At 45.4% G+C, this 20,015-nt stretch overlaps 1 protein-coding gene across 1 annotated transcript; it reads right to left on the minus strand.

Moving 5' to 3' along the window:
- Positions 1-1,117: 1,117 nt before the first annotated feature.
- Positions 1,118-14,520, minus strand: nkx1.2lb (NK1 transcription factor related 2-like,b). The gene is made up of 3 exons (XM_056278035.1): positions 14,284-14,520; positions 13,261-13,507; positions 1,118-1,869 (listed from the first exon to the last, which is right to left on the minus strand). Exons 1-3 carry the CDS (start codon positions 14,518-14,520, stop codon positions 1,118-1,120), a joined length of 1,236 nt encoding a protein of 411 aa, XP_056134010.1.
- Positions 14,521-20,015: the final 5,495 nt, after the last annotated feature.

A 20,015-nucleotide genomic window follows, 5' to 3' on the forward strand; every position in this document is an offset into this window, starting at 1 on the left:
CCCTGCAGCGGCTGCACACTGCGGACTCGGCGGCAGGTCTCCTGACATGTGTTGAGTAAAGACGTTTATTCTCTCACTTTTCGGCACCGAAGCGCGTTGAAACCTACCCGTAAAGTCACGTGGAGTCTCGTCGCGACAGAATCCCGGTCCTCACTGACACTCTGTCGGAAGGTGTCAGTCAGCCCGTGCATATGAGTTTTTGAATGTCGTTTTAATGTAGACAACAAAACCCGGTCAGCTGGACGAGAGTTTTGCGCCCGCTGGAGGACCAGTCTGGCAAAAACGTGTCTTTTCCATTCTGGTTCATGGCTGTATTGTTTAATTATGAAAGAACGACTTCGTGTGAGGTAAAGATTCAATAGTTTACATCCAAAACTTTTATGGAAACGATATTACCAAAACAGTCCAAATCAAAGTTGTCACATCAGTTAATCTACACTGTCGTTACAGGAATTCAAACTAATAAATAAGAAAAAAAGAACATTCAAGATCGATGCAGACAAAACAAAGCGAAGACAGTTACCTCTAATATTTACTTTAAAGGGTACTTTACAGTTGCATTCAGGATTCGAGCCTAGATTTATGCCGAGTATTTACAGCGCGGGACTCCAGAATAGATCAGTATTCACACTCTTATCAAAATAACAAGTGTACATAAACACGGTCTGTAGTAAAAACCTGGGTCCTCCAGACCGCTCCCAGGCTCAGTGCTCGGCAGGCGGATCGAAGGGAAGAACTTGCACCGGGGGGCTTCTTGCACATGCGGTTGGTGGGCTGTTCCTGGTCCTCCTGCAGTCTTCAGCTCTGTCAGGGGGAACCAGCGAGTGGGTCTACACGACAGATGGTCAATAAAAAAGGTCAGTCTGAAGAATCTTTAAAGAATGCTTTTACTCCACACTTCCCTCGCGCGTCTTTGCGTGGGCCGGCCGCGTGCTTCCGCTGCACGTGTCGAAGGAGCAACGTGGGCTTTCTTTCTTCTGCAGCGCTGTGCAGCTACGGCGCAACGTGTGACGTGTCGCTGTGCCGACTGTCTGCCTGTGTGTGTGTCTGCCTGTGTGTGTGTCAGCCTGTGTGTGTGTGTGTGTGTGTGCGCGTGCGCGTGTGTGTGTGTGTGTGTCTATAGATGCGTGGTGTAGAATGCAGGGGCCCCGTACGTTTGAGAGCCCAGCATAAATGGCGAGAGCACGGCGGCATGGCTGGGTGTGAGGAACGGTAACTGGACCAAGCCTCCAGTCGGTGCGTGGTGGTGACTTGTGTATCCCGCTGCTGCGGCGTGCATGGATAGATGTCCACTCATCGGCGGAGAGGGACTCAGAGGGCTCAGGCTCCCTAACCCCCCTCCCACGCCCCCTCCACCTCCACCCCCAGCTGAGGTAGGAGCGCTGGTGTCAGCTCCGGGATTCTGTTTCTTCCACTTGGTTCTTCTGTTCTGGAACCAGATTTTGACCTGCGTCTCGGTGAGAGACAGAGACAGCGCCAGGTTCAGCCTCTCACACACAGACAGGTAGCGGGTGGACTTGAACTTGTTCTCTAACGCTACCAGCTGTTCGTAGGTGAAAGCAGTCCGCGCTCTGCGGGGCTTTCCCGACTTGGAATCGGACCCTGAGCGCTTCCTCTTGGGCTTCCCCTGTTGGCCTTGTACGCCATTGTTCTGAGCATTGTTCATCTGACTTGCCGAACCACCTCCGGGACTCTTGACGTCTCTGCCAGAATCCTGGTGTGACTGCTGGCTGAGGTCTGCTTCTCCGTTGCTGGCTGGAGCTGAGCTGCTCTCCTCGCTGCTGTAGGGCTCGTCCTGGGCTTCGGAGTCCGGCGTGCTGCTTCGATGGAAGTCACCGTCGTCTGGTCCTCTGTACACGTAGCCCTCCTCTGCAAAATGACCCAGACACAACACGGTTATTTAGCGGGACACCTGACGTCTGCTGTCCGTGTTCTCTGGCGAGTCAGGCGGAGGCAGAGTGGACGTCATTCTTACGTTATAAACCCGCACCAGAAAGAGGTCTTGTTTGGCCCTGTAGGCCTACCTGCTGTTAGAAACCACCTGATGAGCAGCGTCTTATTCAATGAATCATTCCCGTGTTCTTACGGAACGCCATTCCAGTCATCCCAAGAAAGAGTTCCTAACCAGTTTTTCCAGGCGGCCACAATTAACAGTAAACAAATGAAGCTTTGTTCATGTCCAATTAATCGTTACATTAATTAATACGATCCACCTGAGTAAAGTTCACCGAGACGGTAAGTGTATAAGTGTGTAAGTGTATGTGTGTAAGTGTGTTTGTTGTGGTTACACCGCCCCGAGCTGCCTCCCCGGCACGTTCAAGCCACTCCCCCAGCTCGGACGTGCAGGAAACATCCGAGCGCTCGGCTCGCGCTCTGAGACGAGCGCTGCACTGCACCAGGTGTTTGCCATCATCCATCAGGCACACCTGTGGCAATCAGGCAGCCTTCTACAAGAAGCCTCCCAGAACGTCTCTCAGTGCTTCGACGTACTGAATCCTGCGGTAAAGTTCTGACAAGCCCTCCAGCGTTCCTTGCTTTCTGTTTATTCCCCAGTGTCTAATCTTCGTGTCTCTGTTTCCTCCCAAGACTCTCCCTCCGCGATTTCCACGGCTCCCCGCGTCTCCCTCGTCCCCAGCGACCTTCACGTTTCTCCCCGGACCTCTCCTGCGATCTCCCCCCTTGTCCCTCTACCTGGACCCCTCCTTTCGGACTCGACTTCCCGGATCTCGGACCTGGACTTTCTCGGACAACCCCTCTTGGATCACGGACTGGACTTTCTCGCCAGGTGCACGCACATTTCTTCAACACCTCCTGGTCATTTACATACCGCACCACACATTGGCTAAAAACACTCACACATAGTTATACACGCAAACCACGGGACACCACACATAGTTTATTCACACATCCCACTAACAGAACGCCTTTTTTCACCATACATTTCCCTCCCACAATAAAACCCCCCTTTGTAGACTTAGAAGTCATCTCGTGTCTGTCTGTCTTGGGTTTCGCCACACGGGTCAGGTTCTGGTGCGCGAGCATAACAGAACGTCGAAGCCATTATGGACCCAGGCAAACCCAAGGAGCGGACGGTCCCTGTGACGCCCCTGAGCCCCGTCCCCCTAGAGGCAGTAGTAAGAAGTCACAGTTGCCAACTTGCCTCTCTGCTCAGAGCTTACTACTGCCTTCACCCGTGTCACCGGAGAGATCAGCGATCTTCAGTCCGGCTCCCAGGCCGCGACGAGCACGTTAGATGCCCTCACCGCGCAGATCGCTGCACTCTCCACAGCGGTCTCCAGGATGAGCGACCACCCTGCCCTGGCCTCGGTCTCTGCCCCCAGCTCGGCCTCCGTTTTCCCCGTTCCTGGTCCCGACGTTCCCCCTCCGAGTCAACCCCCACTGGACCCCCGGTGCGAGCCTAACCTCCCCTGCCCCAAGGCCTTCGGTGGGGAGTTCGAGCTGTGCAGGGGTTTCCTTGGTCAGTGTGAGCTCCTGTTCAAACACCAGCCAGCTAGGTATAGGACAGGAGAGACCAAGGTAGCCCTTGTCATGTCCCTCCTCACCGGCAAAGCCCTCAGCTGGGCCATAGCGGCGGTAGGCCATACCGAGCAGCTCGCCGCGGACTATGGTGCCTTCCGCCGCGAGTTCAATCTGGTGTTCGACCACCCAGCTGACCGGCAGGACGCTGCCGGCCGCCTCCATTCCATCCAACAGGGAGCCAGGTCGGTGGCAGAGTATTCCCTGGAGGTAAGGATACTCGCGGCAGACAGTGGGTGGGATGACACTGCGCTCAAGAGCGCGTACAGGAGGGGGCTGAGCGAGCCCATCAAAGATCTTATCGTTCGGGACCGCCCTGCCTCCTTCAACGAGCTCGTCACCCTCGCCCTCCAGATGGACGAACGGCTGCGGGAGCGGAGCCAGGAACGCGCCCCGCGCGCTGGCCCCTCCCATAGACCAACCCCCGTCCGTCCTACCGGTGCCTTCCCTGGGTCAGCGTCCCGTGGGCTCTCTCCACCCTCACACTCCACCTCGCAACCCTGGGTGGCTTCTGGATCCAGGCCGGAGGAGGAGCCCATGCAGTTGGGTCGGTCACGGCTCCCGCTGGAAGTTAGGGAGCAGAGGATGCATGGCCACCTCTGCCTCTACTGCGGGAGGTCGGGCCACTATATCAAGGTCTGCCCGACTCGCCCAAAAAGACCCGGCTCACTAGTGAGGGGTGTCCTAGTGAGTCTGACGACCCTTCCTCAGCCCCAGCCCAAGAAGGAGCACAACCACCTCTTTCCGGTCACTCTCACCTGGGGTAACCGCTCACTGTCTGTTGGTGCACTCCTGGATTCGGGGGCGGACGAGTGTTTGATGGACACCTCGCTGGCCCGGCGGGCCGGCATTCCACTCGTCCCCCTAGACACACCCCTCACAGCCCAAGCCCTAGATGGACGTTCACTGGGTAAAATCGCACACAGCACTGCTTCCCTCACCCTCACTCTTTCGGGTAATCACGTGGAAGCTATCCGTTTCTTGGTTTTGCACGCCCCCACAGCGCCCCTGGTGTTAGGAAGACCGTGGTTGGAACGGCACGATCCCTACATCTCTTGGTCTACTGGGCGGATTTTGGGTTGGAGCGTTGCGTGTCATGCCAACTGCCTTCGCTCCGCCCACTCCCCGTCCAGCGGCCTCAGACCCGTGCCTCCTCCCACGGATCTCACTGGTGTTCCTACCATTTATCACGATTTAGCCCCTGTATTTAGTAAAGAAAGTGCACTTTCCCTCCCCCCTCACCGTCCCTATGATTGTGCCATAGATCTCTTTCCCGGGGCCGCCCTTCCCACCGGTCGGTTGTATAACCTCTCCGTCCCAGAGAAGGAGGCTATGCGCAATTATATCAGAGTCCCTGGCCTCAGGAATCATAAGGTCCTCGTCTTCCCCGGTGGCGGCGGGCTTCTTTTTTGTGGCAAAGAAGGAGGGCAGCCTGAGGCCTTGCATAGATTATCGAATGTTAAATAATATCACGGTGAAAAATAAATACCCACTCCCCCTTATGAGTTCCACGTTCGAGCCACTCACTCACGCCACGGTGTTCACGAAGCTGGACCTGCGCAGCGCGTACCACCTGGTGCGCATCCGGGAAGGGGATGAATGGAAGACGGCCTTCAACACCCACCTAGGGCATTTCGAGTACCTCGTTATGCCCTTCGGCCTCACCAACGCCCCGGCCGTCTTCCAGGCATTGGTCAACGACGTGCTCCGGGACATGCTGAACACGTTCGCGGTGGTGTACCTGGATGACATACTCGTGTTCTCCAGGACTGAGGAGGAACACCACCAGCATGTCCGCCTGGTCCTCCAACGGCTGCTGGAGAACAGGCTCTTCGTGAAAGCCGAGAAGTGCGTGTTCCACTCCGCCTCCGTGGAGTTCCTTGGCCACATCGTGGAGAAGGGGCTCGTCCGCACTGACCCCAGGAAGACCCGAGCGGTGGAGGAGTGGGCACGGCCCACCAACAGGACGCAACTCCAGCGCTTCCTGGGGTTTGCAAACTTCTACCGGCGCTTCATCAGGGGGTTCAGCCGTGTGGCCGCCCCCCTCACTGCACTCACCTCCAACCTCCGCCCCTTCTCCTGGAACTCGGAGGCGGAAGCCGCCTTCTTGGCCCTGAAGAGGCTGTTCACAACGGCTCCGGTGCTCGCCCACCCGGACCCGTGCAGACAGTTCATCGTGGAGGTGGACGCATCGGACACGGGCATTGGAGCCGTCCTCTCCCAGCGGTCGGAGGAGGACCAGAAGATCCACCCGTGCGCCTTCTTCTCCCGGCGTTTCAGTCCTGCGGAGAAGAATTATGACATCGGCAACAGGGAGTTGCTGGCCGTCCACGCCGCCCTAGATGAGTGGAGACACTGGCTGGAGGGAGCAGGGCAGCCGTTCATCGTATGGTCCGATCACAAAAACCTGACCTACGTACGGACGGCTAAGAGGCTCAACCCCAGGCAGGCGCGCTGGGCTCTCTTCTTCAGCCGGTTCGACTTCACCCTCACCTACCGCCCGGGCACCAAGAACGTCAGGGCAGACGCCCCAGACACCATCCTTCCCCCGGCCCGGGTGGTGGGCGCCGTCACCTGGGCCATCGAATCAGTGGTGAGAAGGGCCCAGCGCGCCCATCCCGACACAGGCAATGGACCCCGGAACCGGCTATTTGTGCCTCCCTCTGTCCGGCCCCAGGTGCTGGAGTGGGGCCACTCCAGCCATCTTGCCTGCCACCCCGGTGTCTACCGAACGGCGGCCTTCATCCGCAGGGGTTTCTGGTGGCCCACCATGGAGGCAGACACCAGAGAGTCCGTGGCAGCCTGCACCACCTGCGCCCGCAGCAAGGCTCTCCATCGCCCTCCAGCAGGTCTCCTGCGCCCCCTTCCTGTCCCCGGCCGACCTTGGTCCCACATTGCCTTGGACTTTGTAACTGGCCTCCCCGTGTCCCAAGGCAATGACACCATCCTGACCATTGTCGACCGGTTTTCCAAGGCCGTCCATTTTGTTGCCCTCACCAAACTCCCCTCTGCAGCCGAGACGGCGGACCTTCTCGTCTCCCACGTCGTCCGACCTCATGGGATTCCCCTGGACATTGTCTCTGACCGTGGTCCCCAGTTCACTTCGAAGGTATGGCAGGCCTTCTGTAAGGGGATTGGGGCCACGGTCAGCCTCTCCTCCGGGTATCACCCCCAGACCAATGGGCAGGCAGAGCGGGCCAATCAAGCCCTGGAGGCGGCTTTGCGTTGCGTTACCACCAGCAACCCCGCCTCCTGGAGCAAGTACCTGCCCTGGGTGGAGTACTCGCTCAACTCCATGGAGAGTTCGGCTACCGGTTTGTCCCCCTTCGAGTGTTCCCTGGGCTATCAACCCCCTCTGCTCCCCCATCAGGAGTTGGAGGTAGCGGTCCCGTCCACGAGGGCCCATCTCCGCCGATGCCGGCGCGTTTGGAAGACCGCCCGGGCCGCTATGTTGCAAGCTACAGAGCGGGCGCAGCGCCAACCGGCGGAGAGTGCCGCCCCAGCTTATCGACCTGGCCAGAGGGTATGGCTCCTGGCCCGGGACCTGCCCCTCCCTACCCTCAACCGGAAGCTGGCTCCCCGCTACGTCGGTCCCTACACCATCGACCGCATCGTCAACCCTTCGGCGGTGCGTCTCCATCTCCCTACCTCACTCAAGATCCATCCCGTCTTCCATGTCTCGCGCCTCAAACCGGTAGCCACCAGCCCCCTGTCCAAGCTCCTCCACCCCCCAGGGTCCTCGACGGTGGTGACATGGTCTGGGATGTCGACCAGCTGCTCGCCGTACGCCGCCGGGGGCGTGGGTACCAATACCTGGTGGACTGGGTTGGCTATGGGCCCGAGGACCGCAGCTGGGTTCCCCGGTCCTACCTGGCCGACCCCGCACTCCTGGAGGAGTTCTATCGGGCCCACCCCAACGCCATCGGACGGTCGCCCGGTGTCTCCCGTAGGAGGGGGGGTCCTGTTGTGGTTACACCGCCCCGAGCTGCCTCCCCGGCACGTTCAAGCCACTCCCCCAGCTCGGACGTGCCGGAAACATCCGAGCGCTCGGCTCGCGCTCTGAGACGAGCGCTGCACTGCACCAGGTGTTTGCCATCATCCATCAGGCACACCTGTGGCAATCAGGCAGCCTTCTACAAGAAGCCTCCCAGAACGTCTCTCTGTGCTTCGACGTACTGAACCCTGCGGTAAAGTTCTGACAAGCCCTCCAGCGTTCCTTGCTTTTCTGTTTATTCCCCAGTGTCTTATCTTCGTGTCTCTGTTTCCTCCCAACACTCTCCCTCCGCGATTTCCACGGCTCCCTCGTCCCCAGCGACCTTCACGTTTCTCCCCGGACCTCTCCTGCGATCTCCCCCCTTGTCCCTCTACCTGGACCCCTCCTTTCGGACTCGACTTCCCGGATCTCGGACCTGGACTTTCTCGGACACCCCTCTTGGATCACGGACTGGACTTTCTCGCCAGGTGCACGCACATTTCTTCAACACCTCCTGGTCATTTACATACCGCACCACACATTGGCTAAAAACACTCACACATAGTTATACACGCAAACCACGGGACACCACACATAGTTTATTCACACATCCCACTAACAGAACGCCTTTTTTCACCATACATTTCCCTCCCACAATAAAACCCCCCTTTGAAGACTTAGAAGTCATCTCGTGTCTGTCTGTCTTGGGTTTCGCCACACGGGTCAGGTTCTGGTGCGCGAGCATAACAGTGTTGGTGTATAAGTGTGTACGTGTGTGTAAGTGCGTACGTGTGTAAGTGTAGAGTCCAAAACACACTGGAATGAGCAGCGCTAACGAAACGTGATGATAAAAACCATGTGCAGAAGCTGTGATGAAAACACCTGCAGCACAACACACAGCCCTGCCTCACCGGTCTCACCTGTCTGAACTGTCTGGCCTGTCTCAAAGGTCTCACCTGTCTGGCCTGTCTCACCGGTCTCACCTGTCTGGCCTGTCTCACCTGTCTTAGTTAGCCGTCTTACCTGTTTCACCTGTCTCATCTGTCTGACCTGCTTCACTGGTCTCACCGGTCTCACCTGTCTCAACGGTCTCACCTGTCTGACCTGCCTCACCTGTCTTAGTTAGCTGTCTTACCTGTCTCATCTGTCTGACCTGCTTCACTGGTCTCACCTGTCTGGCCTGTCTCACCTGTCTGAGCTGTCTCACACGCAGCAGCTACAGCTCCACATTAAACTGTCAGATGGATGAATTAAGTGAAAGAGTGTCCTGTTGTTTTTGTCCTCTGATCTCCACACAAAAGATGCGACGTGGTATAGAAGCAGTGGTGGGCTGAAGCTGCAGTCAGACGGGTTCTAACTGCAGCTGTGTTACAAACAGAACTCACACCACACTGTGTTTCACTTGCTGAGGGAAAGTAACCACAGTACCTAGCGGTTAGCATGTGTTCAGGCTATGAACACAGTCCTCTTTACAGTGGCAGCTACTTTACTCTCCCGTCTCCCACTCCACCACATCTTCACCTCCCCCTCCACCACATCGCCACCTTCACCACTTTACTGCTCTTGTGTAGCTTTGTGTAGTGTGTTGTGTTGTGGCAGCTCCTGAGACACTTCTATGTGTGTGTGTGTGTGTGTGTGTGTGTGTGTCTTACCAACACGCACACACACACACGCACACACGTGCTGTCAGTTACACACTCTAATTAGAGGAGGGGAGTGAGAGGATGAAGTGAAGAAATAAATAAGTGCACATCATCTTCTGCAGGCGTGTGTAAATAGGCTGCTTCATCAGTACATCTGAGACGGTTGCCTCACCGTGTGGCTTTAATGAAGCTGTTAATTGTTGATCATAAATAACAGTGCAGCTGCAGAGACACAGCAGCTGTGCTGTCAGCACATATGTAAACATGTAAACACATAAACATGTAAACACATAAACGTGTAAACACATAAAACACGTAGCAGGACTTTTCTCTTGTCCAACTGCTGCTCAAAAACAGAAAAAACACAACAGGCGTCATCATCTTAAAACAGGGCAAATTAAAGCTATGATTACAATTAAAGGTATAACATATGTAACCCTGCACGATACAGGCCAGCAGGCCGCAAAAACAGCTTTTCCTCCTCGACATGTTGCCTTTATTATTTATTACAACCAGAGTAATAAACCCTAACATCTGTAAAATAAACCCTAGCATCTGTAAAGTAAACCCCAACATTTGTATAACAAACCCTAACATCTGTAAAGTAAACCCTAACATCTGTAAAGTAAACCCTAACACCGTACAATAAACCCTAACATCTGTAAAGTAAACCCTAATATCTGTAAAACTTTTACATCTGTAAAATAAACCCTAACATCTGTAATGTAAACCCTAATATCTGGAAAATAGACCCTAACATCTGGAAAATAAACTCCAACATCTGGAAAATAAACCCTAATATCTGTAAAGTAAACCTTTACATATGTAAAATAAACCCTAACATCTGGAAAATAGACCTCAACATCTGTCAAATAAACCCTAACATCTGTAAAATAAACCCTAATATCTGTAAAACCTTTACATCTGTAAAATAAACCCTAACATCTGTAAAATAAACCCTAATATCTGTAAAACCTTTACATCTGTAAAATAAACCCTAACATCTGTAAAATAAACTAATATCTGTAAAGTAAACCTTTACATCTGTAAAATAAACCCTTACATCTGGAAAGTAGACCCTAACATCTGGAAAATAAAGCCTAACACCTGTAAAATAAACCCTAATATCTGTAAAGTAAACCTTTACATCTGTAAAATAAACCTTGGACTTCGGCAGGTATTTTCAGTTTTGCATACATATCACTTCTGCTTTGTTTAGTTCATCCAAAATAATATGATAATCTGAGAACTGATAAAGTTATATGATAATCGTATAACTGATAAAGTAATATGATAATCTGAGAAGGAAACAGTTATTTGCAAAAAAGAGAAATAAAAAAATCGTTTAAGTCGGACACATAGATGTGATCTGCCTGCCCAGTCTTTAAGAAATGTTATTATATTATTATTATTATTGCCGTTGTCATTATTATTGTTATTATTATAAGATTATTAATATGAAATTATTATTATTATAACTCTTATCATTCTCATTATTATAATTTATACAAACCTGAAATTAACAATGAAATAAAGATAAAAAGTCTCCATATTTCTGCATCTGAGCTGCGCTAAAACCAAATGGTACATCTGATGTTTTACTGCAACATCATGTTATTATGTTACGTTAATTATCTTTTATACATCTGATACTTTACTGCAACATTATGTTATTATATTATTATGTTATGTTAATTATCTTTTATACATCTGATGTTTTACTGCATCATTATGTGATTATGTTTTTATCTTATATGTTTTATACATCTGATGTGTTATTACAACAAAGACACGACATAGTCCATACCACTTCCACACGACTTCACCTCCACAGTCTGAACATAGAAACGCAATAGTATAGTATATCATCATGTATTATACTACCATGCATTACACTATCATGTATTATATCATCATGTATTATGGTATCTATAATAGTACCATGTATTATACTACCATGCATTACACTATCGTGTATTATATTATCATGTATTATAGTATCATGTAGTATAGTATTACGTATTATAATATCATCTATTATAGTGTCATGTATTATAGTATTACGTATTATATCGTATTACATATTATATTATCATGTATTATAGTGTCATGTATTATAGTATTACGGATTACAGTATCATGTATTATAGTGTCATGTATTATAGTATTATGTAATATAGTATCATGTATTACAGTACCATGTATTATAGTATAATGTATTACCGTACCATGTATTATAGTATCAAGTATCATGTATTACAATATCATGTATATGTATTATTATGTATATTATGCATATTATATTATATATTATGTATATTGTATTATGTACTATGTAAATATTATAGTATGTACTATTATGTATATATTATGTATTATAGTATCATGTATTATAGTGTTATGTATTATCGTAGTATGTATTATAGTTTCACGTATTATAATATTATAGTATTATGTATTATAGTATTATAGTATTATGTATTAAAACCTGTCTGAAGGTAGCTCGCGCTACCGATATTACAGATATTGCTGTTCAGTAATATATTATTGATCACGCACGCGTACATTCCATGTTGTTTTCCGGTTACGTTTCGTTTAAAGACAGATCCAGTCGCTCTAGCTGTTGTGGTTTAAGTGTTGTGGTTTTGGTGTTGTGGTTTAGGAGTTGTGGTTTAAGTGTTGTGGTTTTGGTGTTGTGGTTTAAGTGTTGTGGTTTTGGTGTTGTGGTTTAAGTGTTGTGGTTTTGGTGTTGTGGTTTTAGTGTTGTGGTTTAAAGTCTTGTGGTTTAAATGTTGTGGTTTTGGTGTTGTGGTTTAAGTGTTGTGGTTTTAGTGTTGTGGTTTAAAGTGTTGTGGTTTAAGTGTTGTGGTTTAGGAGTTGAGACGCTTCTACCGGGTGCCACGTGCTGAAGACACGCTGCGATTTCTACTGGAGTCCAGATTTCAGCGCGTGCAGAAGAATTCTAGTGGAACCATCAGGGATGATTCACACCAACATATGTACTGTTACAATAAAGCCGGTGGTTCAGACCCACATCAGAGGCCAGGTGGCGCGTGTACTGGCACGCAGACACGCAGCCAGACTGGGCGTGAAGAACCGCCGCGCGCTGCTGACGGTACCAACACCGTCACCATCACCGTGTCCACGCCGGATACGGAGCGTCCGTTGATGACCGTGTTCGTTTGACGCAGGATAAGTTAATCAGCGCGCGCGGGGAATTCGTTAGAATGTTTCAAATTAGACGGAGTGGACGCAGCTCGTGAGAACGCGGGTCCGCGGACTGGAATAAAAAACAAAAACCGTCCCATAAAATAAAGATTTAGACCTGTCGCGTGTCTAAAGCTCGTCACCATGACAGCGGGTTTCAGGAAAATGATCAGGTAGCAATCAATAATCAATATGTTTCATGGGGGGTATTAGCGTCGACACGCGGGTCTATTATATCCAGCCTGGCCTGCACGCGCACGCCGCTGTTTAAACACGGCGGACAGAAAGTAAAATCATTAACTTAGAAGGCCCGACTCAGCTGACGTCACCAATATACATGACGTATATTTACATGACGTATATTTACATGACGTTTATTTACATGCCGTATATTTACATGACGTATTTTTTACATGATGTATATTTACATGACGTTTATTTAAATGACGAATATTTACGTGACGTATATTTTACATGACGTATTTTTTACATGATGTATATTTTACATGGTGTATATCGACATGGTGTATATTTTTAGATGCTGTATATTTTTCCTTGCCGTATATTTTTACATGCTGTATATTTTTCCTTACTGTATATTCTTACATGGTGTATATTGACATGGTGTATATTTTACATGCTGTATATTTTTTACATGGTGTATATTTACATGGTGTATATTTTTACATGGTATATATTGACATGGTGTGTAATTGAGCAGCAGTGATCACGTGTCCTCATCCTGGTAAAACCCAGTTAGACCATAAATAACGGAAATGTTCGTTAAATCAGTTTACACGAAACGGAAATCCCGCGAAGGATTTCCCGCTAAATTACAAATTAAACGGTTAATTAAAACAAACTCACTCAGAATCCCGACTGCTGGTTTTGTGCATGTCGTGCTCCGGTATTCTTCAGAACCGAAGCAGTTCTTGGTCTCATGCTCCACGCCGGACCGGACGCCGTCATGCTCGCGCTCTCCTCCTGACCCGCCGCTCCAGTTCTCTGCTCCGCTCGCGCCCACGTCCAGCCGGTGGGGCGCGTGCTGCACTCTGCGGCTGCTGGTGAACTTGTTCGGGTCCAGAATGTCGAGAACGGAGAAGGACGTGGTCCTGTGGGCGGCGGGGCCCAGCGGGGCCACGGAGCCCTGAGAAGCACACGGCGGAGAGATCAGCACGGCGACGAGCACGTGAACAATACCGGAGCAGTGAGGCCGGGCAGGACCCACGGGACTATTGAAACCAATTAACAGGAACAATCAATACGGATCATTAAACACTGACCAACAATTCTGCAGTTTAGCTAGCCCACCTCGCTGGTCTTTACTACCGTCACAATGTGTCCTTAGTAAAGTTTTGGCTTTGATGTTTGTTCCAGTTTTGGTTTCATTTGGACTCCGGTTCTGCTGAATTAATCGCGGGATGTAACAAATCTGGAGCCCGGTGACACAATTCTGCTGTTGGATCATGAAAGCCACTTCAAACGAACAATACGCAGGCTACAGGAGCACCCAGGCTGGTAACAGAAAGTGGTCTAGGACGATACCACAGACACGGCACGCTGTCTTTAAACTGCAGAAACACCCAACTCGTTTCACACAATTATTTGGCAGAAACTATATGTCCACTTCTCAAATGTGTATAATAGAATGTTTCAGAGATTTTTTTGAACTAACATTAATTGCTAAAAATGAGCTAAATCGATTTGGAATTTGGAATAACGTCATTATTACCAGCGCAGACCGGGGTCTGCCTGGGCACACTGTTAGGCCTACACGTACTTGTCTATTTAAAAAAACCTTGAGCTAAATATAAGTTGAAATTAATATATGTATATATATATATTATATACTATATATAAATATATATAATATATTCACATGACGCCACAACAGTGTTATGTGAATGCAAGCGGCAGCGTTACCTGCGGCGGGGCTGACATGGGCGGGGGCTCCTGGCGGGGCGGGGGGGCCTCCTGGCGGGGAGGGGGGGGCTCTGGGGGGCCCTCTCTCCCCGCGCTCACGGCGCACGAGAACAGCCGCTTGTCTACAACGCCGGTTCGGTCCCGCGGCTCGCCGCCGTCCGGCCCGACAACAATGACCGTGGCCGTAGTCTGGGTCCCGTCTCCGCCAGGTCCCGCCAGCACCTTGTCTCGGCTCATTACGTCAGCTCACCTGAAGCCTTCCTCGCCCATAAAGTCGACTGAAAACCAAAATCAGTAGCAGCAGCGGGACCAGCGTCAGCAGGGCGCAGATAAAGTTCGGTGTAATTGGAAGAGAAGGTCGTCCTCCTGTCACCTACAGTCTATTTAAGACGCGAGGCTCATCCTGCAGTGACGTCACAATGACCAGCAGCACTTTCATGCAAATATCATGGAAATATGATGAAAATGTTAACGAATGATTGTAAAACGATGATACAATTTACACTTTTGGACAAGTGGGCAAACAAGTGTAGTGGGCGTCAGTTTCCAGCCAGAGTTGTGACACAGTGTTTACGTCGTCACATGCTATGTGAAACAGGAGAGGTGTGGAAGAACATCCCTGCCAGAGAACAGGTTAGACTAAGAAGCAGTTAACTGACTGGTCCTCAGTAATCCCGGCGTGGTGGTCTCAGTGACAGCAGAAGCAGTACATGAAACACATTCTGGTGGTCTCTGCTGTCTTCCCTCCTCTCGCTCTTCCTTTCTGCTTCATCCTCTCTCTCCCCCCAGACAATAGCGGAGTGTTAGTTACACAATTGAGACGCAGCCCCTCTGTCGTGCACACACGCTGTCCCCTGTCTGCACGTGTACACAGCCTGCGGTATCTTGACGCGGACCTTCTCCTTCTTCTCCTTCTCCTTCTCCTCCTCCTCCTTCTTCTTCTTCTTCTTCTTCTTCTTCTTCTTCTTCCTCTTCCTCTTCTCCTCGGCTCTCCTTCCGGTAGAGGTCCTGCTGGATACTTACAGAGGTGCACGACGCTGTGCGCTGATCTATCTCTCCCCAGTCTGCCTCCTCCTCCGCTTTCTCACACTCTACCAGTTAAGTCTACTCCCCCTCTCCCTCTCCCTCTCCCTCTCTCTCTCTCTCTCTCTCTCTCTCTCTCTCTCTCTCTCTCTCTCTCTCTCTCTCTCTCTCTCTCTCTCTCTCTCTCTCTCTCTCTCTCTCTCTCTCTCTCTCTCTCTCTCTCTCTCTCTCTGTCGGTCCTGGCTGCGGGCAGCTCAAAACTCCTTTTTGTTTTGTTTTTTCAGCTGGCTTTATGAGGACATATATTATGAATGTATGTATAGAGTTTGCTTAGCGCGGACACACACACACACACACACACACACACACACACACACACACACACACACACACACACACACACACACACACACACACACACACACTTCCTGTCTCTGGCCACTTTATTTCTACAGTCTTATTATTTCCGGCCTCTCATTCAGCACGGCAGGACGGAACTGGCTACAAATTAATCCCACTTCACTATTAGCCTATTATCTCGGGCTGCGCGCGCCAGCCGGGTGTCTCGCTCAATGTACGGGGCAATCTGAAGGAGGCGCGAGCCTCCGTCGCCCCTCCCGGAAGTCTGTCCGTCAGCCTCGCGCTGAGACCACCGGACAGAATATGTACCGCCCCGCGCTCACGCGCGCGGACAGTTAAACCGTCCGTGTGTGTGAGCGACATAAACAGCACGCGCGGCATATTCATACTGTTATGACCGTCCAGAGATTCTAACTGTTATTGACGTCCAGAGATTATAACTGTTATTGCCGTCCAGAGATTATAATTTATTGCCGTCCAGAGATGATAACTGTTATTACCGTCCAGAGATTCTAACTGTTATGACCGTTCAGAGATTATAACTGTTATTGCCGTCCAGAGATGATAACTGTTATGGCCGTCCAGAGATGATAACTGTTATTACCGTCCAGAGATTCTAACTGTTATGACCGTCCAGAGATGATAACTGTTATTACCATCCAGAGATTCTAACTGTTATGGCCGTTGAGCGATTATAACTGTTATGACCGTCCAGAGATTATAATTTCTATGACCGTCCAGAGATGATAAATGTTATGACCGTCCAGATATTATAACTGTTATTACCGTCCAGAGATTATAACTGTTATGGCCGTCCAGAGATGATAAGTGTTATTACCGTCCAGAGATGATAACTGTTATGACCGCCCAGAGATGGTAACCGTGATACACCGTGTTGTGGTTAATTGAGGCGGTGGGCTAGTAGCTGTCCTGTAGGCGTGTCAGTATGTCAGTAATGTCAGAAGGCATCTGTCTTGCGACAGCTACGTTAATCCGTGAGTAGAACTTGCATTTAGTTTGAATAATCTGCTATTTGGTGTTGTAAATCGATGTTTATCGTGATTAGATTTATTCATTTAGCTGCCCCTCCCCTCCCCCTCCCCCTCTCCTCCTCCTCCCCCGGACATTAGCTCTGCACCCCCCCCTCCCGTCTCTTATCTCTAATGCAAATTACAGGGCAGGGCCTCTCCCCAAAACTCAATTACGGGCTGAATAAACCTGTGTCCTCAGCGCGGGGAAATATTGATCTCTAATCCGGGCAGTTATTACCGCGCCGGCCAATAATAGAGCGCAGAATTGGATTTTGATTTAACACGCGACCGGTTTATTCTAATCCGAGGGACTGTTGCGTCAACACTCGTGCTGAGCTGCGGAGTGTCTGTAGTCGCCAGGCTTTCCCTCGTTATGAAGACAATAAAGGGAAGTGATGGTTAAAAATAAAGGGAAGTGATGGTTGAAAATAAAGGGAAGTGATGGTATCTGCCCTGCTCCCCGCGGCTCTCTCGCGGGGTCAGCGCTGTGTAATTAGCCTGGTCAATGATCCTTCAGAAGGAGGCAATTAAAAGTTGAGGAAATAATGGCTGGAACGATGAGCGGCGCTTTTCCCGGCCCGAGCACGATCAGCCAATCACAGGACGGGACCCAAGGGAGCGCGAGCTATTGCACAGGCGCTCTCGCGCTCTGCGGCGCCGCTCCTCGTGCTGACAGAAGTATGTTTATAGTTGCGTTTAAACATATTAAACATATTAAAAGTATTAAACACATTAAACATATTAAACGTCTTAAACGTATTAAACGCATTAAACGTATTAAACAAATTAAACATGTTAAACATATTAAACATATTAAATGTATTAAACGTATTAAACATATTAAACATATAAAATATATTAAACATATGAACAAATTAAACATATTAAACAAATTAAACATATTAAATATATTAAAGGTATTAAACATATTAAACTTATTAAACATATTAAAGTATTAAACATATGAAACATATTAACCGTATTAAAAGTATTAAACATATTAAGCATATTAAACAAATTAAAGGTATTAAATATATTAAACATATTAAATATATTACACATATTAAACATATTAAACATTAAACGTATTAAATATACTAAACATATTAAATATATTAAACGTATTAAACTTATTAAACGTATTAAACATTAAATATATTAAACGTATTAAAAATATTAAACATAGAATATATTAAACGTATTAAACATATTAAACATATTTAACATATTAAACGTATTAGACTTATTAAACGTATTAAATATATTAAACATATTATACATATTAAACGTATCAAACATATTAAACGTATTAAACATATAAAATATATTAAACGTATTAAATATATTAAACGTATTAAACATATAAAATATATTAAACGTATTAAACATATTTAACACATTAAACACATTAAAAAAATTTAAATATATTAAAAATATTAAACATATTGAATATATTAAACGTATTAAACATATTAAACATATCAAATATTAAACGTATTAAACATATTAAATATATTAATCATATTAAACATATTAAACATATTAAACGTATTAGACTTATTAAACGTATTAAATATATTAAACATATTATACATATTAAACGTATCAAACATATTAAACACATTAAAGATATTAAAGATATTAAATACATTAAACGTATTAAACATATTAAACATATAAAATATATTAAACAAATTAAACATATTAAACATATTAAACATATTAAATATATTAAACACATTAAACATATTAAACATATTAAACGTATTAAACATATTAAACATATTAAATATATTATAAATATTAAACATATTAAACGTATTAAACATATTAATTATTTTAAACGTATTAAACATATTAACATATAAAATATATTAAACGTATTAAACATATTAAACATAAATTATATCAAACGTATTAAACATATTAAACATATTAAACATATTCAACATATTAAACATTAAACATAGTAAACATATTAAACGTAATAAACATATTAAACAAATTAAACACATTAAAGATATTAAAGATATTAAATACATTAAACGTATTAAACATATTAAACATATAAAATATATTAAACAAATTAAACATATTAAACATATTAAACATATTAAATATATTAAACACATTAAACATATTAAACATATTAAACGTATTAAACATATTAAACATATTAAATATATTAAAATATTAAACATATTAAACGTATTAAACATATTAATTATTTTAAACGTATTAAACATATTAAACATATAAAATATATTAAACGTATTAAACATATTAAACATATCAAATATTAAAAGTATTAAACATATTAAATATATTAAACGTATTAAACATATTAAACAAATTCAACATATTAAACTTATCAAACATATTAAACATCTTAAACATATTAAACAAATTATACTTTTTAAACATATTAAACATATTAAATATATCAAACATATTAAACGTATTAAACATATTAAACACATTAAACGTATTCAATGTATTAAACATATTAAACAAATTAAACAAATTAAACATATTAAACATATTAAATATATCAAACATATTAAACGTATTAAACATATTAAACACATTAAAAGTATTTAACGTATTAAACATATTAAATACAGTAAACAAATTAAACGTATTAAACATATTAAATACATTAAACGTATTTAACGTATTAAACATATTAAACAAATTAAACGTATTAAACATATTAAACAAATTAAAAAAATTAACCGTATTAAACATATTAAACATATTAAACCTATTAAACCTATTAAACAAATTAAACATATTAAACATATTAAAAGTATTAAATATATTAAACATATTAAACGCATTAAACATATTAAACATATTAAACTTATTAAACGTGTTAAACATATTAAACATATTAAACCTATTAAACATATTAAAAAAATTAAACATATTAAACATATTAAAAGTATTAAATATACTAAACATATATTAAACGCATTAAACATATTAAACGTATTAAACATAATAAACTTATTAAATATATTAAACATATTAAATATATTAAACGTATTAAACATATTAAACAAATTCAACATATTAAACTTATCAAACATATTAAACATATCAAATATTAAACGTATTAAACATATTAAATATATTAATCATATTAAACATATTAAAAATATTAAACTTATTAAATATATTAAACGTATTAAACATATTAAACAAATTCAACATATTAAACTTATCAAACATATTAAACATCTTAAACATATTAAACAAATTATAATTTTTAAACATATTAAACATATTAACTATATTCAACATATTAAACATTAA

This window comes from Lampris incognitus, chromosome 1, assembly GCF_029633865.1.
Source record: "Lampris incognitus isolate fLamInc1 chromosome 1, fLamInc1.hap2, whole genome shotgun sequence".
Lineage (NCBI taxonomy): Eukaryota > Metazoa > Chordata > Actinopteri > Lampriformes > Lampridae > Lampris > Lampris incognitus.

What these genes read in the sequence shown, in the direction of transcription:
- nkx1.2lb (XM_056278035.1), bottom strand. Translation starts at nt 14,520, where the DNA reads ATGAGCCGAGACAAGGTGCTGGCGGGACCTGGCGGAGACGGGACCCAG. An exon ending in CCATGTCAGCCCCGCCGCAG is followed by an intron (nt 13,508 to 14,283) that starts GTAACGCTGCCG and finishes TGTGCTTCTCAG; the next exon opens with GGCTCCGTGGCCCCGCTGGG. An exon ending in TTCTGAAGAATACCGGAGCA is followed by an intron (nt 1,870 to 13,260) that starts CGACATGCACAA and finishes GTCATTTTGCAG; the next exon opens with AGGAGGGCTACGTGTACAGA.